The sequence below is a fragment of the Myripristis murdjan genome, chromosome 17 (genome assembly GCF_902150065.1).
Source record: "Myripristis murdjan chromosome 17, fMyrMur1.1, whole genome shotgun sequence".
Lineage (NCBI taxonomy): Eukaryota > Metazoa > Chordata > Actinopteri > Holocentriformes > Holocentridae > Myripristis > Myripristis murdjan.
This window is the reverse complement of record NC_043996.1, coordinates 2,989,610-3,015,358: the sequence shown is the minus strand read 5'-3', so window position 1 is coordinate 3,015,358 and position 25,749 is coordinate 2,989,610. Positions and strand designations below refer to the sequence as shown.

General features: G+C 40.6%; 1 protein-coding gene across 8 annotated transcripts in view; it reads left to right on the top strand.

The window, feature by feature from the left end:
- The window catches only part of cdh12a (cadherin 12a), a 107,820-nt gene that overhangs the window by 31,813 nt on the left and 50,258 nt on the right, over positions 1–25,749 (top strand). For 7 of the 8 annotated variants that reach the window (XM_030075192.1, XM_030075194.1, XM_030075188.1 and 4 more), the window contains exons 3-6: positions 1,378–1,547; positions 4,393–4,512; positions 7,248–7,415; positions 9,768–9,955. In XM_030075192.1, the coding sequence (XP_029931052.1) occupies positions 1,378–1,547; positions 4,393–4,512; positions 7,248–7,415; positions 9,768–9,955 (646 nt within the window). The remainder of the gene's footprint in view (positions 1–1,377; positions 1,548–4,392; positions 4,513–7,247; positions 7,416–9,767; positions 9,956–25,749) is intronic. The other variant, XM_030075195.1, reaches the window with a different exon arrangement.

The following is a 25,749-nucleotide window of genomic DNA, read 5'->3' as shown; positions in this document are numbered from 1 at the left end:
CTATTAGTGGAGATTCTTCTCTGGTGCAGATTTAAATGTGTCATATGGAAAACCCAATGATATCCTGTCCCACGGCTAATCCTCTGGATTAGTGAAAATAACCACTAACACAGGCATCATGTACAAGAAAACAATGTTACTAATTCTTGTGTTTTCTGGAAAATTTTGAGTCTGAAAGTCATTGGATATTAGCATATTGGTGGCAAAGTGCTATGGGTGGACGTATATACAATGCATGGACATATATACAATGCATTAAACCCCCCCTCCCCCAAACCCCCGTCAGTGTCCTACTTACATAAACCTTGACACTTTAACCCTGATCCGTCAAAGAGCCAGACATGTTTTCACCCGTAGCCTGTGTGTCTGTCAGTGGTTGTAGTCGTGTGTGTGTACATGTGTATCACTTGTTAAACCCCATGTGTGTTAATTGTTATCACTTGTTGTATTCCACCATACAGTGTGGATTTATAAGGCATGGTGATTTTTTTTTTTTTTTTTTAATGCTAAGTGCTGCCCAGGAATTACAATCAGATCTGCAAAACATATGGCTGAAAATCAGATTTTCTCTTCCTGTGTAAATCCAGCCTTACCATTCACGCTTAAGCTCAGGATGTTGACAATAACACAAGCTGACATCTTGAACCTGCATGGCACTGCAGCAGGTACAGAAACCTCTAAAGAAGAGGTCACTTTTCTCTGCTTCAGAAAAGAAAAGTGATTTTATTTTATATTGGTGGGCACACCTGTATAGGTTGTCATTTGAAATACAATAGAGTCTCGAAGCTTAGCAACTACAAGCCTTAGTAATAATAATGGCAAATACAAGTAAGTAAGTAAGTAAGTAAGTAAATGAATAAATGTATGAATGAATGAATGAATGAATGAATGAATAAATAAGTAAAAGATTGACTGACTGATAATGATGAGGTGGGGTGCCATAATCTAGGCTATGGCATTTAAAACAAACAAACAAACAAAAAAAAAATTGTGTCACTGAATGGAGAAGTAAAGCAAATGTTCTGAGAATAGTAACAAAATACTCAAATTTTAAATACGTAAATGCTCCCCTTGTAATAATAACAACAATAATATTATGATTCATGTACATGAATAAATAAATGAATGAATGAAGAAATGAAACCTTTACAGCCCCTAGGGGAGTTTGCGTTGCACAGTAAGCCAAACATCATGCATGCATCAGGTACAAACATTGGAGATGCTCACCAGACATATTGTCATGTGATTCTTGGTAATATTTCCGCCAAATATGCCGCCATCATATGATTTCTGCTACCTGGGTCTTTTTTCATAAATATTACATGAGAAAAACACAGCAGCACATCATATTTTGTGCATTTTCCTGATGTTTTGCAGAGAGGAAAAGTCGTATTACACGCTTCGGGCCCAGGCTGTTGACATGGAAACGGGTCATCCGCTGGAGCCAGAGTCCGAGTTCATCATCAAGGTGCAGGACATCAACGACAATGAGCCTCGATTCCTGGATGGACCGTACACAGCCAGCGTCCCCGAGATGTCTCCAACAGGTGAGGCCACGAGCAGGGGGTTCGACTGAAACGTGTTATAGTTAAACACACACACCATCCAGTGAACAAGTATATTTCAGATTGTTTTTGATGCTGTTACAAGGCACGACTTACAGTGAGATCAGCAAACAAATCAAGCGTCTGAGCCTTAGGGCCACATAAAGATACTTTGGCTATGGCCTAATTATTACCTTGAAAAATAAAAATGTCAAATAATGGGAATAAAGTCATGCTAAGGCAGGGTAGAAGTCAGTTAAGTAGTGTCCTTTTTAAGGGCACCCTGCTCTTAAGTGATTAAAAAAAACTTACACAATATCATAGGATTTTATTTACCAGTCTCTTTAGTTCAGTTTGGCTCTATTCCACATGGCTTTGCAGTGCACCTATACCGTATGAAACCATGAATTCCTACTTGCACACACACAAACACAGACTGCACTAAGCCAAGCCTAGTGGCCCATCTGTCTGCTAAATACCATTACTGTGAGGTAATTTAACAGTCAAGGTCTTAAGACCTTAAGCTGTTAATGCCTCAGCTGAAGCCCAAAGTGCTCTGACATGACACGAGTTCGACCCCAGTATGTCTCTGTTGCAGCAAAATACAACAAACACTTTGACGGATTAGCCACAATGCTAAGCTCCACAAGTATCCATAACATAAAAAAAATCCTATCTGTGAGAAGACAGCTACTACCAAGAAGAGATGACAAACGTTATTTTCATACCTCAAGTGTGGCATTTAATGTGCACCTCTGTCCCAATCATTGTTGTCCATGTGCGCCTAGCAGACACTCAAAAATACATAGTTCCAAAAGTTGCTGCATTTAAAACAACTAAAATTTCATATTCAGTTTTTATTTTTACCCCTCATAAAGCCACAAGAAGTTGCAGAACTAACTGAGCTTTGGAGGTGCTGAAAGGTATAGTTCACTCATTCACAGGAGCTAGTGTTGTAGCTTCGCCCTAACTGTTTTTGTCATAATTTTGACAAATCACCTGTACACCGAGGATCCAAGCCACACTAAATGCACTGGGAAAAAAAAGCTGGCCCTCCAGCCAGCTCCTGGGTCTGTAATCTCCTTTGCTAAAATCTGTTTGGGACGAATCAAAGATTTAGATTTAGAGTTTCTTTATTTGCACAACAGAACAAAAGAGCAGAAGAACAACGCTCGAAAAAGGCAAGTTGTGCAGATGAGATTTAAAACCCCCCAAGAGACTTATCGAAGGAATCTCACCTCAGAAAAAAAAAAATGAGACGCAAGTACAACCATGAAATAATCAACAAATGTAAACGAAAAAGCAAATAAATGTAAAAAGCAGACCTAGGTTAAGCATAAATATAGCAAAAAACATAAAGGAAATAAATGAAATGAAGTGGTGTGAGTGTGTGTACTCAGTCAGCTCCTTACGAGTTTTAGAGAGGGAGAGAAAGAGAGAAAGAGGAGGAAAAAGTCAGTTTTAGTGAGATATGATCAGTTCAGGATAGTTTGGTTCACACAGCAGGACCTATTTAAAACTGGGTGCTATAGACTCAAATGCAGTATAACTATAAATGTTCCATAAGTGAGCCATATTGTATCTAACAGGTGACAGAGCCCAGTATGAGACACTGGGAGGTGCAACTGATTTTGCAAGTCTAGTATTATATTTATGTGTACATCACAGTTAGACTGGAAAAATACTTAACAAGGTATGGGAAGCAAAACCTGCTGGTACAAATTTTTATAAGTGAAGATACAAGTTAAAACAACCAATCACCTGAAGGAATCATCAGTACCTCTGTCCAATGACCTCTTGTGCACACACACTACTGCTGTGCATGCACTCTTCTCTCCCTGTGTAGCCTACTGCAGCTATACAGTGCTTTAGGTGGCTCCCCAATTAATTTTCTGCCATTGCATTGACATCGGACATATGTATGAGCATGCAGGGGGGGTGGGAGGGGCTTGGACGTGGTACTGAATCTCAGGCAGGTGCTGTTTGACCTCTCTGAGGTCACATTTAAATAAAAGTTTGCCCATTCTACACAGTTACTAACACCAGTTTTAAAGAAACAGGAGAAAAAACATTTTTCTAGACACTGGATCCCGCAGGGCAATTTCATTTTGTTATCGTAATTTTTTTGTTTTATGTATTCACACTCAAACAGTGTAAAATAAATTTGATAATGCTAGTTTTTCTTGCTTTCTGCATCGACGATTATCAGTAGCTTCAGTCCGCAGGCTGCTTCTGCCATCACACCTGGAGCAACAACCCTAAATTTACCTGTTAAGTTACTTCATACAACTAATAGTTTGAACATGGAAGTGTGAATAATCTGTGATCAGATGTCTGCCTACTGCTAAGTTAAAAGAGTCTTTTGCATAATGGATAGATTAATATACTCAAGACATGAATGCTTTTTGCTTTCTGTTGGACTCTAAATGAAAAATATGTAAATGCAATACATACAAGTCACGGTACATGACTTAATTGGGATTTTAATACCTCCTAATTCTCAGACACACAAGCACACAAACAGGAAAGGAGGCGTTATGAGGGAACAAACATTAACATGCCATTTGAGCCTCATGCTGAATGCTTGCAACTTGGCAGCTTTGCGTATGAGGAAACCAGGGAGCCTGATATGAATTTTCCTCTATAGGTAGCCACTAACATAAATTGTCAAAAAATGTGAAATGCATAACTCATAATGAGCAGCAACGGGAGTATCAACACTTACAACCTAAAACCCAGCCTACAATGGTTATGACGAGCAGCACTGTGTGTATGTGTTTTTCCCTTTTTCTATGCATGTTTGTGTGTGTGTGTGTGTGTGTGTGTGTGTGTGTGCATCTTTGGCCAGGCACATATGTGACGCAAGTGACGGCCACGGATGCAGACGACCCTACATATGGCAACAGCGCTCGTATTGTCTACAGCATTCTGCACGGCCAGCCCTATTTCTCGGTTGACTCCAAGACAGGTGAGAAGATGATGATGTCTTACATGTGTATTTTTTTTTTCACGCCAGGACTTTGTCTTCACTTGATGACGTCGCATTGTTGGCCTTTTGGGTGACCATTTTGTAAGCATAGTTCAGTTGAGTGCAAAGATAACAATAACAATGATGCTGATAATGATTTACACTGATAACAAATCGACAATTTGTTATCAGGTGACAAGGGCATTTTCCTTTTCCTCCAGAACATTTTGAAATTCTGTGGAGAGTGTTTTATGAAACTTTAATACTCAAACAAATATGCAATCACTCTAAAATGATTTTCAGCTGGTCCTGCCCAAGTTTGAGACAAAAATTCATTCATACGAAAGATTGTTGCAAAGCTATTGAAATTGCATATGTGAATATGGAGGAGTGAAACATCTAACACCTTCATTCCATTCGTCATTGCTCTTCAAGTCTTCAAGTCAAGCAAAGGATTTAGTCGGAATTCATATGGAGGCCCAAATTTGTACAAATATGTCTACAATGCAGCTAAATAGCAAACACAGACAATGTAGTCACAAATAAAAGGCACTGGCAATGGTTATGTTTTCAAATCTGGAATTATTCCTGTGATAATATACAACATAGGAATAAGGATAGTACAACATTTTGAAACTCAGACCCATCCTGTGACCCCACATGAGAGTAAGTGTGTATGAAAAATGAATGAATGATGTCTCTGTACATAATTTTCAATAAAGTTGCAAATATTAACCCTATATAGGGCACTCGTTGAAATACTTTGAAATTCAAAAAAACAACCCTAGACTGTTATTAGAGAACATGACAGGACTTTATTACTTCTATAAAATTTTTCTAAAATTTTCATTTTCCTATAGAAAATCAAAGCCATTGAGATTGATCAAATGCCACAATCATGTGACCTGGGATGTAGAGCAATCTTTGCTGATTGGCTGGGTGAAGACCAAATGATTATTGAACTAACTGAGACAGGGGATGGGCCTGATATGTAAAATTTCTGAAATTACCAAAAATAGTCACTTGCCCTATAAAGGGTTAAAACTGTGTTTTCTATTTAATTTACTAATTGAGTGTCATGTGTATTATTATTATTATTATTATTATTATTATCATTTTAAATCATGTTTGAATTCAGGCTGTCGAACTGGAACATGCAGAAAAAAAACACAGGGGGGCTGAGTACTTTCTGAAGGCACTGTACCTGATCAGCTAGTCAGTGCACTGCAGCACACCTCTCCCACCACTTCATCAAAGCCAACAAGCCTTTGCACTAATTGACAGTGAGTCTTTCAACCTGGTTTAAGAACCTCCAGGAGTTATTACCTCATCCTCCTCAAGTGCTGGTGGCTATCTTCGCCTGAAACTTTGCTCTTTTGTCTGGTTTGCTAGTGGCCCATCCTGACCTTTGAACTCCTTGCTGATTCAGTGCAGATCAAAGGCTCACTGCCTAAGCAATGGCACTAAGACCTAATTAGTCACTTGAGTGATGTCAGAAGTCTTTCTTGTATGGGCAATGGACAATGCATGAAGCTGTGATTTGCTCGCTTTAGGATTCAGACGCAATTTCCCTCTCTCACTGTCTCTTTCTGTGGTGTGAGCCGTTAAAATGAAAATGAAACGTGATTCTCTTATTTATTTAATTTTAACACAAGTATTCATTTTACGACAAAGATATAAACTATTAACTCGGAACTCTTGCTCTCTCCATAGACAGTGAAACGCATGCTTGATTGAATGGTTGGCTCAATGAATGGTTGATTGGATGCATGGCTTATCAATTGATTAGTTATATAGATGGTTGGTGGATTGAAAGTTGAATGGCTTTTGGCTGATTGGCTGGATGGACGTTCCGTTGACTGATAGAATGAATGGCAGATTTATGACTTGACTGATGACATGAAAACAGATGGGGCACAAATACAATTTGCTAGCTAAAGGGGGGAACCCCTCCTTCATCTCTCTCCATTGACTTTATATTGAATTACTATTGTTTTAAGAAGTGAGACAAAAATTGATAAAATAGACCAAAAATACTGTGCTTCTCTAAACTCCCAAACTCCTCTTCCTTTCCAGTGGACACAGGGTGCCACAGTAGTCCTTAGACAGGATGAAACTTTTTATTAGAGACACACAGCAAACCGCAGCCAAAGTCCTGGTTATTATTACATGAATCAATTTATATAGTGCCAGTCTCTCTAGCCTTTAACAACCCTCCCAAATTGTCTACCAGAACAAGATGTCAGTGTACACCAATGTTCCCATGAAGGTCTTACCAAGAAGTGTGTGTGTGTGTATGTGTGTGTGTGTGTGTGTGTGTGTGTGCATGGAGGAGGAGTATGTGTGGTGGGAGTATGTGTGTTCAGAACATTCCCGGCATTGGGGTCCTGTGCGTCTGCTCCTGTTTCCTGTTTTTCAGTCCACTGGTTTGGCCTTGCGCAATATCTGTCTAGCACAATGATATTAATCCAAAGGTGTTCATATCTATAATATTATGCAACATTTCTCCCCAACAAAACTAAACTCTCATGCAGATGTTTCCCCCCTCCAGTGGGCCTGGCCTTTTGAGTATGACTTGTGTTTTGTCTCTGTGGTTGATTGAATAGAATTTGATTTTCCCTCTCTTTCTCTCTTTCTCTCTTTTCTCTCGATGCCCCTGGTCCTGTTGTTTCCCCATTTTTCCTTCATCAACCTCATGTCTCTCCTCCCTCATCCCACTCCCTGTCCTCCAATAGGAGTGATCAGGACAGCGCTGGCCAACATGGACCGGGAGGTGAAGGAGGACTACCAGGTTCTCCTCCAGGCCAAGGACATGGGAGGTCAGCTTGGGGGGCTGGCCTCCACCACCACCATCAACATCACCCTAAGCGATGTCAACGACAACCCACCACGCTTTGCCAAGAGTGAGTGAACACCCCAACAATAACCTCTGATTGGTTGATTGACAGGAGAGATGGATAGTCATTGGATTTGTCAAATGGATTGTTGCTTGATAGATGGTTGTTTGCACTGATGACTGGATCCATGGATAATTGATTTTTGATAGTTGATTAGTTGGATGGATTGTTGATTTACTGAATTCACCAACACATTTGTGTTTGATTTGATGGATGGGTGGATAGTTTAATCAATCAATAGATAATGGTTGATTTATAGATTGTTTGCAACCACGTGACTTTTCCCACTAGCGCTGTTTATGACATAGTTAGATGGTGGTCAGGACGTAACAGAGATATAAGATGAGGGTAAAGAGCGGTCCTTTGGTTATTTAAGAATCTGGAAATTAATATAAGAAAGAGGTAATCCCAGATTTTTTTTTTTTTTTTTTAAAGATGATGGCATCAATCCATACTTGAAGAAAGTGAACTATTTCTCCCAGGAAATTGAATATTTACCAGTTGTTGAGTCTGCAGGCCCAGTAAACTATTGTCCTGGAAACTTGATTTTTTTTTTTTTTTAATTTAAAATTCACAACCACAACTGGCTTTACCATCTTCACAAAAATCTAAAAAGAGGTGCTTGTTGTGCCTCTGAAAAAACATTGAAATGCCCACTTTTAAAAAATCTTCTTTCAACATCCATGAGCACACTGAGGTGTGTTTCTCTGATGTCTTTCTTAAGTCTCCCCGATGTAGTCTGAAGATTGTTTTAAAGTCGGGCCTATGTAGTAAAACTCATGATGGAATGCCTGCATTTGACCTATTTATGATATATAGCAGGCCAACCCATGTCTGCTACAGTAAATGCGTGTCCACCCTGGTGGCTGGGAAGATGATTTGGGAACCAAAGTGCTGAAGGACCAGTGTCTTCCAGAGACATATGAGTTTGTCAAGCTCACTGGCTTGACTGTTCTCTCAATCTGTGATGACTGGCAGGTCTGTTTTACAAACTGTATATGGTTTGTTGTTGTCACAGGTCAACCATTGTCAGAGGTTAAATGAACTGACTTATCACATGATTAAAGATGTGGATAATTGCAGAAAAGGATGACACAAGCTTTGCTTTGTGCGATATAATAATAAAACAAGGAAATGGTTAACACATACCTTTAATAAAGCCATTACTGCATTCATACACAGATATACCCCAACTCGGTTGTCCAAAACACAGCTATGAATTTGTAAGACATTTCTCATGGTGACATTCTGGATGGTTCTTTGGCCCCTTTGCAGTGGCGGTTCTGCCCATGTTGCCGCCCTGGGCGAAATTACTGCCTTGCGCTCTTTCGTGTTACCGCGCCCACCCTGTCAGGTCTGCCTACCTACTGGTTTACATATGCAACAATACATGTGTATTTGCTTAGACCCCAATATTAGAGGAGGGTGTTTTTTCAGGGCATTTTCAATGGAAAAAATATCGTCTTATACAGAGACGGTTTTTGCTATAGGCAGTGTGGGCAACCGCCCAGGGCGCAATCTACTTGGGGGCGCACGAGAAAAAAAAACCCGCCAGTTTTCTAGACTACCGTATTGACCCGCAATATGCCGCGGCACCATCAATCGGCATCACGCCAGCCGGCCGCGGCACCGGCCGGTACCACGCCCACCCGGTCAGGTCTGCTGGATCTGACAGGTGAGTGGCCTGATGCCAGCTGGTGCCGCGGCCGGCTCGCGTGCTGCCGCCTGATGGTGCTGCGGGGGCGGGGGGGTTGGAGTAGTAACATGAAAGGGTGCAAGCCAGTGATTTCGCCCAGGGCGGCAACATAGGCAGAACCACCACTGGTCTTATATTCAGATGAATACGGTTATAGAAAACTGCTTTGAAGCGCTGATGATTTTTTTTTTTTTTTTTTTTTTGGCGCTCGTGCCGCCCCCCACGTGACATGAAAAAATGCCGCCCCGGGCGGCTGCCCGGTTCGCCCGTGCCTAAAACCGCTACTGCCCCTTTGTGATGTTCTACCTTTCCTAAACGATATAAGGTATGATTTTTCACTTTGTTGGATTGATGTGAAGCATATGGCACTTTGGCATCTAATCTACGCTCCCTCCAATCTCGTTTTGTCTTCCTGACCACCATCTGCTGTTTGCAATACTGTAGTGAAGAGGATGTGATGTCATTTGAAAGATACTGCACCTCTGGGTTGGATGGATAGATGGGTGGATGGATGGATGCTTGTTTAAATGAGTGAATGAGGCCTTTCTTTCTTTCTTTCTTTCTTTCTTTCTTTCTTTCTGTCTTTCTTTCTCTTATATTTTTGCCCTGTTCCTCTCTCTGTCTCTCTCTCTCTCTCACCCTTTCTCTTGCCCTTTTTTTAGGCATTTTTCATCTTCGGATACCAGAGTCTGCGTCTGTGGGTTCAGCGGTGGGTCGTATTCGTGCCCACGATCTGGATGCTGGCAAAAATGCTGAGGTGGATTATTCCATCGTTCCCGGAGACGAGGGCAATATGTTTGACATCATTTCTAATGGCCAAAGTCAGGAGGGAATCATAGTCTTGAAAAAGGTACATACATTCATTATCACATAAGTTATGATATTTATGAAACCATGGTCAGATGAAGACCCAAAATAACCTGTGGAAGAACCTAGTGCTTGAGTTTTCGTGGAATAATTTGATTTTGAGAGATGTGTGTGCAGCATTTGTTACTTATCTGGGGCATGGAAAGCACTGTTGTTGCCCTGCGATGGACTGGGGACCTGTCCAGGGTGTTTCTGAGCCTTCCATGCAATGAGTGCAGGGGAAATGAATGAATGAATGAACTGTTGTGTCAAAGTTGCACATTGGTAGAGACAGTTGTATGAAGAGTTTTGGAAAAGTCATCTCAGTATTTAGAAGGAAAACAGAGACACAAGTGAAACTAAATGACAGCATAGCACAACATGGTCTTAAATGACAACTGAAACAAAATTAATTAAGGCAGAATGAGTAGGATTTTCCTAAAAAAAAAAAAACAAAAAAAAAAAAAACAATGTATAGACTCATACAAAAATAATCCCACTCAATCGTCACTTATGAGCCTCTAGAAGTGTATGGTGGTATATGTATCTGCAGAGACCCTGCCTTCTGCCCTCTTGTTTCCTCTGTTCAGGACTCTTCTGGGTGTCTTTGGGCAGTGGGTGTGTAGCTCCCCGCTAATAACAGTGTGCAGTGCCAGATTGATAGAATGACATTCAATAGAGAGCAACAAAAACTTCAAACGTGGACCAAAACAGAAATATACCGAGGTGAAATGCCAAGTGGACGAAGCTCGTTCCACAACGAGAGTGAATTTGGGCTTGGTTTTCACCTATTGGCAAGCACTGAAGGAAAGGATAAGGATGAAGAGCGATGTGGTGTTGGCCTGTTTTCTGTTGAACAGGTGGGTGCCAGTGGGCCAAAGTTGTTGTTTTTTTTCCCCTCGGATGGCAATGGAATGTTTTACATTTCATTCCGTCACCATCCCTAGGAAATGAAAACTCGCTTCCAGCAGTTAGTTTAGCCAGGGGAGGGGGCCAGTATCGAATGTTGTGTTTACAACTGCAACCAACAAATTCTTCTTACACTACCTTTAACATAACCTGCTGGTGAAAATGAAGACGTAGTGGAATGAGTGTGTTTATGGGCCAGGAGTTCATGGTATTGTACAGGACCATTTTTTGTTCTGTTAGGGTTTGAACAATTACGGATTTTTAGACTGCTACTGAAAATATATTGAACATGCAATAAGTTCCTCAGTGAATGTGTACTCAAACAAACTGTGTCATCAGAGGTGGCAGACATGACTATGCTGATCTGATCACATTCATTCTCTCCATACCTCTGGCAGCTATTTGACAAGCTAATGCTTAATAAACACACTCGTGCATGCACACAAAACACACAGCACTCTTCATTCTGCAGTGTCAGTTGTTTGAAGGAAATGGAGAGAGAGAGAGAGAGAGAGAGAGAGAGAGAGAGAGAGGAAATGAAGAACAGGACAGAAAGAGGAAACAAAGACAGAAGTAAATTTTGGACTTGAAGCAATTTCAAAGGTAGAACTTGGTTTTGGACGATATCCATTAAGCCCCGGTGGAAAACAAGCCTTACATTCCTCTTTCCTAAAAAGTAAGCCCAAACACATCATACCTCCTTCCCTGGTGGACAACAGTGTCCAGTTTCACTGAGACAGCTTGATCTCAGCTCGTCCCCAAGCTTTTAGGAGGAAAGCAGATCGAGTAGATTAGAGTAGAGCCTTTCTAAGAAGAAAGTCATATGAGGGCTTGAGAAACTTAAAAGCTGTTAAAGGTTCTGTCTAGAGGATACCGCCTTGTATCACACACACACACACACACACACACACACACACACACACACACACACACACACACACACACACACACATACCCACACCCAAAAACAGGAAGACACAGAACACACCCGTCACATCACATCTAGCCTTTAAACATCAGACAGCCATGGAAGCTTTCGTTGCAGGCTGTCCTCTAAATTAGAACAGACATGACAGCTACTTTTTGAACAGGGAACTTTGCCAGCGACGTCTCTTATTTTAGATATGGGTTGAGCCAGAAAGTTGTCTTCCACTCGCAACATTGTGTTCTGGACAGTTGGATCGGAACAGTCATCCAGTCATCCACTACCCCAATCTCAAGGGCACGCAGGGAGGTCCATGAGGACATGGTGGCCACTCTAGGGGAGGATGCCTGTCCATACAGCATGGTAAAGAAATAAAGTAGCAGGGAGAGCCTGGAAGATGTGCGCTGTCACCACAAAGGAAACCACCGACAAGATTCATGACATCATCGTGGCAGATCGACAACTAACCAAGTGCAACATGCCACTGAGCTCGGTATCTCCCTGGCATACATCTATGCAGTCATCTGCAAGAAACTCCAAGTATCCAAGGCATCAGCTCATTAAGTCCAGAATCTTCTTGGACCTGATCAGAAGTGGACTTGCGACAACATGTCAAGGAACAGTGTTGCCATTTTTTAGGCGAGAGTTGTCTTTGGGGATTCATGACTGTGGACAAGACCTGGGCCCATCACTTTCATAATGAAAGAACAAAAGAACAAAAGAACATTCAAGCAGTATAAATACGCATGTTCTTAACCTCCCAGGGAGAAAGAGATAGCAACGGCTGCAAGCAAGGTGATGCCTACCATTGTTCTGGGATGCAGAAGGAGTGCTACGAGTGGATGACCTGGAGAAGGGTCACCCTATCACCAGGACCAACTACGCTAATCTCTTGACACAGAAACGGAACAAAATCAAGAGGGTTCTGCCTGGAGAGATGACAAGATGAGTGCTCCTCCAGGACAATGCTCCAGCCTATGCATCCACAATGGCCATGGCTATGATAGCGAAATGTGAATTTGAATTGGTCACACGCACAATATTCTCTTGATTTGGCATCCTCTGACTACTACCTCTTTGCAAAGAAGAAAAAGAAGCTCGGCAGTTACTGTTTTGCCCATGACCGATGGATTAAGTGTGTTAATGTATGAAGTGACAGTTGAAAAATAACAGATTTTCTAAAAGCAACCCCTTCTGACTTAGGCTACAAATTCATAAACCAATTACAGCCAAAACTATTGTATGCACTTGATTTTGTATAAACATTTGCTGGCTGGAGAGCAGAATCTGAGGTGTTTGTTTTTGAGTGTCCTGCTCTGTGGAACTGAGGTGGCATACCATGATAGCCGTGCTTGTTTCAGAGTGGACGGTTGCTCGCAGACTGGGGTCACTTTATAGCAGACAGAACAGATACTAGTCCAATTTCTTATCTGCTCTCAGAGCGTCTCAGCAGGATTTCAACCAGGTTGGAATAGATCAAACCTCTTAACCTGTTTTCCAAGATATTGCATTCACTCTAACAGTGAATGAGTAAAATGACTATTTGTATTTCTCATTTTGTAGAATGACATGTTGTGACTGTAAGTGCTGTTGCACAGATGCTCTATGTTCGTGATGCATAATTCATAATCCACAATTGAGTCCATAATTTTGTGCCATAGACACATAAATAATTTATCTAGTGTAGGGTTAATATTGAAATTCAATGTGCTTAGATGTGTAGTAAATTCATTTATCACAGTTAAAATACAACAAGGCACACTCAGGCAAAAGGGTAGCTTGACAATACTTCTAGGTCCTTTCTCAAAAAGACCAGGAAGTGCTGCACTTGGTGGGCAGTGTTTTTCATGAGCTTCCAGTACATTCATTCTACATTCATATTTGTTGATGTCTCAAGCCAAAGCAGACAGTCTTCTGAAGGACTTTCAAGGACTCAAGAACCTCTTTTCATGACAAGCAGCCAACAAGGTAAATGGTTTTACCTGTAAAATGCACTTTATTTTATATTGGAACTATGTATATAGTATTTAATTTGTTTTCATGTAATGATGTACTGTATAATTTGTTGACATATTTTGTACTGTGTTCATACACAAATATAGTATATAAATATAAATATACCCAAATAATATAAAAGATGTGGGTGCATCAGACAAACAAGACATATGAAGGCAATAAATGCGTGTTTCAAAGAAGTGACCTGTGTCTGTGTTGTTGTGAAGAGCGCTATACTGACAATGAGAAATAACTGCGTAGAGTTACAACATGAGAACCTCAAACTATGTCATGTTTGAAGTCCTATGGAACTTGTAATTTATAGATACACTATATTACCAAAAGTATTCGCTCACCTGCCTTTACTCATACTATGAACTGAAGTGCCATCCCATTCCTAACCCATAGAGTTCAATATGATGTCGGTCCACCTTTTGCAGCTATTACAGCTTCAACTCTTCTGGGAAGACTGTCCACAAGGTTGAGGAGAGTGTTTATAGGAATTTTTGACCATTCTTCCAAAAGCGCATTGGTGAGGTCACACACTGATGTTGGTCGAGAAGGCCTGGCTCTCAGTCTCCGCTCTAATTCATCCCAAAGGTGTTCTATCGGGTTCAGGTCAGGACTCTGTGCAGGCCAGTCAAGTTCATCCACACCAGACTCTGTCATCCATGTCTTTATGGACCTTGCTTTGTGCACTGGTGCACAGTCATGTTGGAAGAGGAAGGGGCCCGCTCCAAACTGTTCCCACAAGGTTGGGAGCATGGAATTGTCCAAAATGTTTTGGTATCCTGAAGCATTCAAAGTTCCTTTCACTGGAACTAAGGGGCCAAGCCCAGCTCCTGAAAAACAACCCCACACCATAATTCCTCCTCCACCAAATTTCACAGTCGGCACAATGCAGTCTGAAATGTACCGTTCTCCTGGCAACCTCCAAACCCAGACTTGTCCATCAGATTGCCAGATGGAAAAGCGTGATTCATCACTCCAGAGAACGCGTCTCCACTGCTCTAGAGGCCAGTGGCGGCGTGCTTTACACCATTGCATCCGACGCTTTGCATTGCACTTGGTGATGTGTGGCTTGGCTGCAGCTGCTTGGCCATGGAAACCCATTCCATGAAGCTCTCTGCCTACTGTACTTGGGCTAATCTGAAGGTCACATGAAGTTTGTAGCTCTGTAGCAATTGACTGTGCAGAAAGTCGGCGACCTCTTTGCACTATGCGCTTCAGCATCTGCTGACCCCTCTCCGTCACTTTACGTGGCCTACCACTTCGTGGCTGAGTTGCTGTTGTTCCCAAACGCTTCCATTTTGTTATAATAGAGCTGACAGTTGACTGTGGAATATTTAGGAGCGAGGAAATTTCACGACTGGATTTGTTGCACAGGTGGCATCCTATGACAGTTCCACGCTGGAATTCACTGAGCTCCTGAGAGCGGCCCATTCTTTCACAAATGTCTTGTTTCACAGTCTGCATGCCTGAGTGCTTGATTTTATACACCTGTGGCCAGGCCAAGTGATTAGGACACCTGATTCTGATCATTTGAATGGGTGAGCGAATACTTTTGGTAATATAGTGTATATATGCATGTGCAGCTTTCAAGTCACAAATAAAGTTCACATTTTAGTTGCATGTTGTTTGGCAGCAAATACAACATAGACTAACAGGTAAAACAATCATTTGTCAAGACAAGGAGTTTCAGGCAAGCAGCATGAGACAAATCATCATTGCTGTCAACATCATGACATTATAGTCGACAAACAGTAGACAACTAAGTGGTCAACTAAAATGTGCAATTTTCCATTACTGTAATATGTTTTTTATTGTCATCATTGATTATAGAAAACATCATGAAACAGTGAGAATCTGAAGTCCTTTCTGTGCAGAGCGAGGCCTGTGGGTTGTTTTCTCCTCAGATCTGCTCTGATTGGAGTGATCCAATCAGAATATGACCTGTCGCCCCTCTTTGATTGACTCCTCAGTCTTCCACCACGTTCATCAAACGGTAGCGATAGTAACTGTTATCTTGTTAACATGGCACACGAATTTTGTGTTGTTCCATAAACAACATTTTAGCAATAGCTATTAGATGAGGGCTAGTAAAGCACTTAAAATCTGATGTGGAGATGCTGTCTAATGCTGTCAGATTTGGACTTTCTCACGTCACCTCTGCTACTGCAAGCCTCCTTGTAAGTGTAACTTTGCAGTAGTTAAGCTCCTCAGAAATGTTAGATATGAAGAATTTACTAATCATTGCAGGACTAATAATACCCATATTTACTTCAGTTCCAAGAGTTCCTGTTTGCTGGAGAGATGAGCTATAACAATATTGTTACCCTGTGAGGGGAACTAAAGCCAACCAGCGCTGCTGGATTGTATCACTGTAGAAAATGCAGCCCCTAAAACTCAATTTTATTGCATTTTATTGCTATTTAACTTTTAGGAATGCTTACATCTTGGTGGATGATGAAGATAGTGCTCAAGAATAATACTAAATAAGAAAATCTCCATTTTAACTGGGATTAACATCTCTTTCAGAAATCTAAGGCCGAAGGATAAAGGAGTCCTCTACCAACATTTAGGATGTCAAAGGGGAATGTGCTTTTATCTGTTTTTCTTGGCTTGAAGCAAGACTGAGCTGATGGGCTAGGCACAGTCAGAGATTATGGCATTTGCATTTTGAAAAATGTTATAGGTAAGTGGTATCCAGTTTTTGCCCTGCCAGGAAGTTGGGTAAAAACTGAAGTCCGTCAGTTGGCCAGTCTGTCAGAAGTTAGGTCCAAAGGTATACCTCCAAATCTATTTGCTACATCACCATTGCATTTGGTGATATTAATGTTGGCTCGAGAATGACACCTGGCAATTTTGGTGAACCTCTGACCTTTTCTCTAGTGCTACCAGTGGGAAACATTTTGAATCTTGTACACTAATGAATCAAAACTTAGTTACAGTATTCATGTTGGCTACATAGTGATACTTCTTGTTGGCTAGAGGACGTAAGCTGACAGTTTAGGTGACTCCATGACCTTCTCTCTTGCACCACCAGCAGGTCCAGTGAGGCATCAGTGTTTAAAATAAAATGCTTTTGTGCATCAGTAGCTCACCTGGTAGAGCGCATACCACTTATCAAGGCTGAGTCTTGACCACAGCGTCTTGTGTTAGAATGCGAGCCCAGGGCTTTTGATGCATGTCATCCCCTCTCTCTCCCCTGCCTTTCCTGTCTCTCTTTACTGCCCCAAAAATAATAATTAAACTATGATGCTTTTTTGCCTACATAACACTGACATACATTTCAAAAAGTGGCCTTTAGACCAAGCTGAGGTGAAATCAAATAGCTTTTTTGAAAGGCATGAAAAACATGTGCCTTCTTCTCTGTCCTCCTCTGTCTCATCTTAAAAGAACCACATAACACTCCCCCCAAACACACACACATACATACACGCACACACAAACACACACACACACACACACACACACACACACACACACACACACACACACACACACCACTGTTGTCTCCTCATCTGTTGGACAGCAAACCACAATATGCAACTTTTCTCCTGAAATGGCATCTAGCCCCAGGCTCCTGTATCTGCATCTCATAAAGCCAGCACAGACGCTGAAGAAGCTGACGGCAAACACAGCCAATATGCCACAAGAGAGGCAACACTGTCTTTTACTGTTTACTGTTTTTTTTTTTTTTTTTGGTCTTTTGTTGTTGTGGAAAGTTGCACTTTGCTTTCTTTCTGCCTTTCTCCAGTGTTGTTATGACCCTGCTCCATGGCCACATGGCCTTTATAGCCACACCCAGAAATCTCTATAAAGGCACACACACGTACATACTAGGTATGTACCCGAACCCGAATATGATATTTGGAAGTACACAAACACTGCTTTGATCCCGAATAGTTTTTCTGTCTGAAGTTTCTCCTCATTATTCAGGAGCTTTTTTCTAAAGAAAAAAAGCGCTGCATGTTGAAGTCAATTTTTACATAGTGGCCAAACATAGAATTGCAGCATCACTTGATGCACTGTGGCCCAATAAGCATTTTTCTCATGGACAATAATGAAAAAAGAAGCGGCTATAAAACGGTGGACAGAGGCGGTCCTGGCTAGTTTTGCGCCCTGGGCGAACCGTCCCCCACCCCCACCACATCAGGCCTATCATTTGTTAACATCCTATTAACTAAGAATAACACACTAGAAATTACTCATAAAGCTGTATCACATATAGCTTACAAAATGTCATGTCAGTGTATAGGAAGTTATTTAGGTTACCATAGACCCACGTATAGCAAAAAAAATAAAAAATTCCACAGTCAGGACGTATTGTTTACCAAATCCACAGACTAACAGGCCAATGTGAACTTGCACTTGTTGTGTTGCAAACACAAACTAGCCTATGGGTGAAATTAATTCCATGACATGATGCCTAAAATTCTAATAGTTGCTAGTTCAGCAAAACTAAAAACCAAAAAAAAAAAAAAAAAAAAAACTTCTGTGGCTAAGTGGCAACATATTAGCAAGAGGCTAATAAATAGGGTATAGGCTACTGTTTCATTACATGCACAATTAACGTCACGCATAGAGACTTGCATACCTTTATCTTTTGAACGTTTCTCCTCTTCTTCTCTCCTTCTCTTTCTGAACTGGGCACCTGATGTTTTTTTTGGCCTTTTGTCCATGATACTCCATTGACTTTTTGTTGTTGTTGTTGTTGTTTGGCATTTTCACATAACCCAATAAATTACATGTAGCTATAAGGGGTCTATATTAATTTTATGAATGAAATACAATTTATTTGGAAGCAGCAGTTTGTGTTGTTTGGCCTGGGATCTTTCATATCAGAGGTTAGTCTATCCCCCGCCCCCCTCCCCTTTGCTTTTCCTGAGACTCACAACCTGCGCACAGCCTCTGCAGTCGCAAGTTGATCCCCCGCGCCCCCCTCCCCCTTGCCTTTTCTTCTGACACACACGACCTGTATACATGACTCTCAGCAGCAAGTTGACGTGATAGTAGGGGCGCCTTAGCGCCCACTGCACCAACTTGACATGGAAATGAGCGATATTAGTGTAGAAACGATTTTTTTTTTTTTTTTGCGGACGCACTTTTTTCTTTTTGGACGGCGCTTGTGCGCCCCCAAGTAGATTGCGCCCTGGGCGGTTGCCCACATTGCCCATAGCAAAAACCGTCCCTGACGGTGGATACATGTTTTTGAGTGTCACAACCCCCGCGAAACGACTCGTTTCACTCGCAGAATTTGATCCATTCAGTCCGTGAAGAGCCGCACAATTAAATTATTTTATTCCTGTTCTAGTTAGCCGAGAGCTAAACCGGAAGTTAGCTGACTAGCTCGGCGGAAGTCTCTAGTGCACCCACTTCCAGTTTCTTCCTGAATCCGAATAACGACTCAGAAGTTTTTTTTAAAAGCCTGAATCCGAATACGAATACAAATAGTGCAATGGCTGTACACCCCTAGTACATACATGAATAATATAGCCTATTTCTTGTTATTTTGTTGTGGAAAGATTGCATATACTGGGTGTACTGGGTGCTTTGTTGTGTTGTACTCTGGTGACCAAAAACTCAATCTCCACTCTCTCATTCTCAGTCCCTCATTCATCTCACTCAGTTTTTTCCTCCCTTGCTCTCACTGTACCTGTCATCGCTCCTCCTAATCTTATCTGCTTGCTGCTTTAAATCTCTCTCTCTCTCTCTCTCTCTCTCTCTCTCTCCCTCTACATCGTCTTTATCTGTCTCTCTCCCTGGTGTTCTCTACTGTCCATGGCACGATGCCAATCACCTAAATCCTCCCAGGTTCCCTCACTGCCAATCAGTCCTCCTCCCTGGGCCGTTTCCCTCACTTAACCCCTGAAGTCTAGGTGTTAGCTAAGTGAAAAGCAGAGTGGATTTTATTGATCAAGGAAGGAGAAGTTTCAGTCTCCTCCCTCCCTCCACTTTTCTCCTCTTCTCTCTTCCTCCCTCCCTCTCTCCCCGATCATTTGTCTTCAACAGACAAAATCAGGTCAGTGAGAAACACTTCACTGCTGGAAGATATCAAACCTCACCATAGTGTGATGAACTTAATTTGGTCAAACTTTTGGTTACATTGGTTACTCCCCAGTAGATATTCAACAGAATGATACGTAAGTATCAATAAGAGTTCAGTAGAATATCAGCCATAAATTAGATTTCAGCAACATATTGACATATCTATTGACATTCTGTTGTATGGATCTGAATTTTGAAGATGTGGAGCTGCAGTGTTCGATAGTGTTATTCTGTTAAAATGATTTGTTGTAATTGCTTTTTGGATTGGATTGCTTTGGCCGTCAGTGTGTATTGCAGATTAGCTCTTCCATGCAGCAGTCTGGAAGTAGCTCTGCAGTCAATGAAGTGATGACATTTTGAACAGAAGACAGGAGAGAAAGGCCTAGCCGGATTTCATTATCACTGTTTACTTCACAAAAAGGGGCGGCAGCAAAGGGTGTACGCAAAAATATGCATTGGGAATATGAAAACTGAATAATTACAACTAGGAATCTTATGTTTTTTTTTCTGAAAACTCTGACATTTCCAACAAGAAGGTAAATAGACCAGAGGTAAGTTTATGCTACTTTTATTTTGTTTAGTTGTTTTAGCCAACAAACTAACCCTGCCAGCAAATTAACAGTTCAGTTTTTTTTTTTTTTTTTTTTTTTTGTAAGTGTTTCTCATTTGGTACAGACAACATTTCAACTTTATCTTGCTTTACTTTTCTGTTCAAATTATCTCAATGTTTTTCTTCTTCTTTTTTTTTTTTTTTTTTTTTAAAAATTTTAATTGTTTTTATTACCTCCACTGGTTAAACAAATCTTTAGAGGACACATTCTGCCTGGTTGTATCACAATAAATGTTTGCGCTCCAGCTCTGTTTATTACCAATTAGGGTAATTATCAGCTTTATCTATTCAAGAAATGTCCCGGTCAACTAGAGTCCCATTGTCTCGTCTCTTTTTACTGTTTAGTTTAGCAGGGTCTACTGCTTGACATGGTTCTCCATTAATTAGCCAGCAGGCTGTAGAATGTAAGAGAGAAAACAGTGAAACTAAATTAACCCAATAAAGCCATTTGTATCATATATGATACACATTTTCAATTCCGTTTTTTGTTTTCAGTTTAATGAATACTTGACCAAAATACTGTTGTATACCTTTGAACACTTCCCCTGTTCACCCTGGACCATACCATTGGCACTTCAAGTACACATCATATATCATACACCAGAAAGGTCGTGTAATAACATATTTTTTGAATTTTATATGTATATATATATATATATATATATATATATATATATATATATATTGTTATAGGACTAAATAAAGGGTTCAGTTTCAAAAAATTGGAATTTTCTGCCAATTCTTTCATAGTTCAGGCTTTATAGGGTTAACTGTTGGATTTGAATTCTTCTCCAAAGTGCATGTTGCAGTAGCAGTTTGGTAGACTACTGAACCAGAATTCTGAATAGAATCAGTAAACATTACACTTTCGCAGTTTTTTCTTCACCACTTGAGTCGAAGCCTTGTGTTTCAATGATTTGCTGCAGACCTGAGCAAACTGACCAGTTGTTGGTTGGCTATTGGTCAGCTAATACGGTTGATCTACCTACTCAACTGTCAGAAGTAAGATGCTGTTGACTGATTGATGTTGATGTTTTGTTATAACTATATCCTGTCTGATAAAACAAGTATAGTGAGCCAATAGAGATTCTAAAATGCCTTGACACTTCATTTTAATCTTACTGCTAGCAATCAGTCACATGTGGGTAAGGATACTGCCTCCCAGTGTTATTTAAGTGGGAATACCATTCGCCTCACTAGCCATAAAAAAAGAGCCAAATTCAAGCCATGAAGGCAGCCAAGGTATGAAAAACCTACAAGATGCTAGCAAACAAAACAAACAAACAAAAAAAAGATATTTTCTTACTCATTGCATTTGAATATATATATAAAATACCAACCCATTTTCATACCAAGGGCATCAAATTCTGTTGTTTTGTCATGCCCTTCTGCACCTTATACTGATGCAAAAGACACCCATTACAAGACAATGGCATCCTTTGGTGACAGTATGAGACACAGGGGGTGGTGATGTAATATAAAGACCAAGTTTGATTACCATTTCCACTGCAAGTGGTTTTGTTCCCTAAACCTAACCTTTCCCTAACCTAACGCCTAGTGTGTTTCATCTTAATGCCAAAGGGTTTCTCTTCTGTCTGTAACAGAGACAGAAGGGCGTGACAAAGCGTTGCTATTTGACAACCTGGGAATGAGAATGCGTTGAAAATACAATGGTGACAAACGCCTTTGATTAGGTCCTTACTCATGGTCCTCATTACCATCTCTGATTTATTAGTTTTGCCCACAGGCATTAACAGATCATTACTTCATTAAATTCAAAATAGAACAACGCTGCTAACACACTACTCGTCTTGACATCTCTGGCAGGCGTGTTGACTCTGCCATAGAAGTAAAACTTGCGGATCATCTGCCTTAAGCCTTTGTCTCATTCTCGAGGAAGTAATTCTTTAATCACAAAAGTAATAGAGATGGTGTTGATTCCTGTTTGATGCCGTGGAGATTGTCTTGCTACTTTGCAGTTTCAACCGTTGTTTTTGTGAACAAATGGAGTAAAGTCAGATTTGTCCTTAAATAACAGGAAATCAATACTAAGAGAACCAAATGCTATCACCACACTATGACCTACAATCTACCTTCGTGACCCTCTTTGCACACAAAATCTATCCTAACCTCATTAACACTGTTGAAAAACAGTGTTTGGTGACTTACATTCTCTAGTAGCATTTTAATATATTAGGGCATATGTATTTTTTTTTTTCCCGTTTGTAAACTCATGACATGTGATGCATAAAGACAGCAGCTTCAGCTTGTGATAGCATGGATACAATGGAGCTTCATGGGAGAAGAGGAGAGGAAGAAGTGTGTTCTTTCTCCTCTATGCTGAAGTTCTCTGTTCTCTGTTTGATTAACACTGCCGTAAATCTGTGAGTCTACGATGAAGCTTGTGCTTTTTTATTTATAGTGGTTGACTCTGAAAGCTGACAGCTACTGTAACATTTCTGTTTTAAATCTTTGCTGAGTTCCAATGGGGAACTCAGCAATGGGGAGTAAAGGATTTTGCAATTTGTAGTTGTAATGAAACACAGAGATGCATGGTACACTCAATCAAGACTCAAGACTGTAAAATGGAGGAGGCTGCATGCATATACATTATGCCACTGACACTTGAACTGTATGCCACTTTGAATTACAGTGCTTTGGCATAATGATGAGGACACAAAACACAATTATTGATATTGGTACAGGTACCTTATTACTTCCATAGTTTTTAAGCATTAAATAAATGTACATAATATTCTGCAAATATATTGTTTAGGTCATAACGGGCCTACATTTGCTGTTTCTTCAGTGTTTCCCTAATACTTTTTTTCTTCTAGTGGCAGCATGGGCTGTGTAGCTTACCATCCTCCTTACACCCTTGAGTGACTATAGGCTACAGGAACACTGTAGGCAGCAGTGTGTCCTTCCATGCTCTGTGTGTGACAGAGCATGGAAGACAGACAGCGCTTCTCGGAACAAAATCATCATCTTTGAATGCTCTGAAGTGAAGTTTGGTGTACCACAAGGTCCAATCCAAGGCCTCTTGCCATTCTCTATTTACATGCTACATTGGTGAAATTATCCTAAATCACAATGTTACTATATTATGCTATATTATGCTGACCTCGTCATGCCTTCCATACCCCAAAATGCAATCTGATCATGAGATGATTGTTATTTTATTGTCCAAACAATCAAGAAAACATTGGCAGGGAGGGCATTTTCCTATGGAGCTCTCTATCTTCAGAGCCAACTTGGTCTTGCAATTAAGGAATGAAGTCCTTTGGAAATCTTTAAATCCAAAACCAAAAACCCTGTCTTGTTCAGGAGTGACAAACCTTTAACTTAAAGAATAATAATAATATTATTTATATAGCACTTTTCAAGCTTAGGCATAAAGTGCTCTCCAGATTAAAGGATTTACAAATTAAAAATGTAAATGATAATAATAATAATGATAATGGACATACAATAATGAGAGCACATATATCAAGCACCACTAAGCCCATGCTGTACAGAAACAGATGAAAAATAAAGGAAAAATAAAGGAAATTATTTCATGTGTAAATAAGTAAAATGTAGAATTTAATATAGTAACCACATATGTAATCAAATATGAGAGATGATCTCATATAACATAGATAAGTAATAATCTCATATAAAGCAGATAGTGATACTAAAACAAGTGCAAATTTGGCAATGATGGTAATGACAAAATTAAATAAATCACCATAAAATAGTAATATAAAGAGGGAATATGAAAGTGATGTGATGATGGAAAAGGAAAACATTATTAAGGGTAGATCAGCTTGTAAAAGTGAGTTTTAAGGAAGCACTTAAAAGCTGCAGTGGAGTGTGCTAATCTCACACTAAGGGGAAGGCTGTTCGCAAGCCGGGGGACTGTAACCGAAAAGGCACGGTCACCCTTGCTTTCCAGTGGAACAGCTAAAAGTGTTGATCAGCTGATCTCAGCTAATATGGGAATCAGCCACTGGGAACCAAGTCAAGGCTTACCTCTTGGTCTGTCTGCATAATTCCACTCACTGCCTTCCTGCTGTCTGTGTGATTTTGAACGTGGCTGAATTTGTCTGCTCCAGTGTGTGGGTCATTAGGCTGTCTGTTTGTCTTTCGTCTCATTCAGGCACATCTTACACTGTGATTTTACCTGGCAGAGGAAGTGGGTGCTGCTGTAGCTTTAGTGGATGTCAGCAGGACAGAAGTCCCAGCTTTCTGCTTTGTCATGTTTCTCTCAGTCTTTTTTTTTTTTTTTTTCAGTGTCATTGTCCATTTTCTTATTTTGTCCCTGTTGCATGCTCAGCCCTCCTGCTGTCGGGGATCTCTCTTAAAATTGACCCAGCAGGTTTTCCATCAGGGAGGCTGGGGGAGGGGTTAATGCATTTTAATTACTGAAATGAACCAAGGTTTCTTGGGTAGGCCCACGTTTCTGCTTTCCTTATCAGATTTTTCTCCTGTCTTTCTCTGACATTTTTCTTTGTCTTTATTGAGGGTCTGGGATTGGTGGCGCCAATAAGGCTAATGGCTAGGGTAGGTGAGCCTTTTTATGTCTAATGAAAACCTAATGCACAACTAAGGTAACTGTGAGGCGCGGATCAATGGCAATGAATTTTGAAAAAAATAATAAAATGTCACACACTCCTGTTCCATATGCATTTTTCTTTATTTGGATAATGTTTTGACCCTAAGGCAGATCAGTCCATGGGGGGCAAAATCCAAAAGGGCAGGTGACAAACCTCCATTGAGAGACACTCCTTACAAGATTTCTTCATGTCACATTTCTCTACGGTTTAAATTACTTGTGAACAAATTTGGCTGGCTAATGGAATATTAAATTGTAAGTTCCCTTAAACTGGGCAAGGTCATCACTAGAATCAGCCTCATATCGTAGACGTCACCATTACAAACGGGTGGAAAGAAAAAAGAAAAAGTGACAGATGAAGGAGTGTGTGTGTGTGTGTGTGTGTGTGTGAAAGAGGGAGAGACAGAGACAGAGAGCGAGAGGAAGACGGCTGGAAAGCAGGTGTATTTGTGACATATTAACCTGATTAATTATCCGTTTAGAATGTGAGCCCAGCGTCTGGCTCCCTTGTTGATGAGATGCTTTCATCTCTTCTAAGGAGATTAATAATTATAACATATTGCACACAGAGAAGTACCACTGACACAACAGTGTGCTTTGCTAAGAAATCCATCACTGTGGTAGCAGTTTATGTAAATGAAAGTCAAATAAAACTAACAAAGAGCCCATCAAAGTGATCTGCATATGAAAAGAGACAAATGATAATGGTAA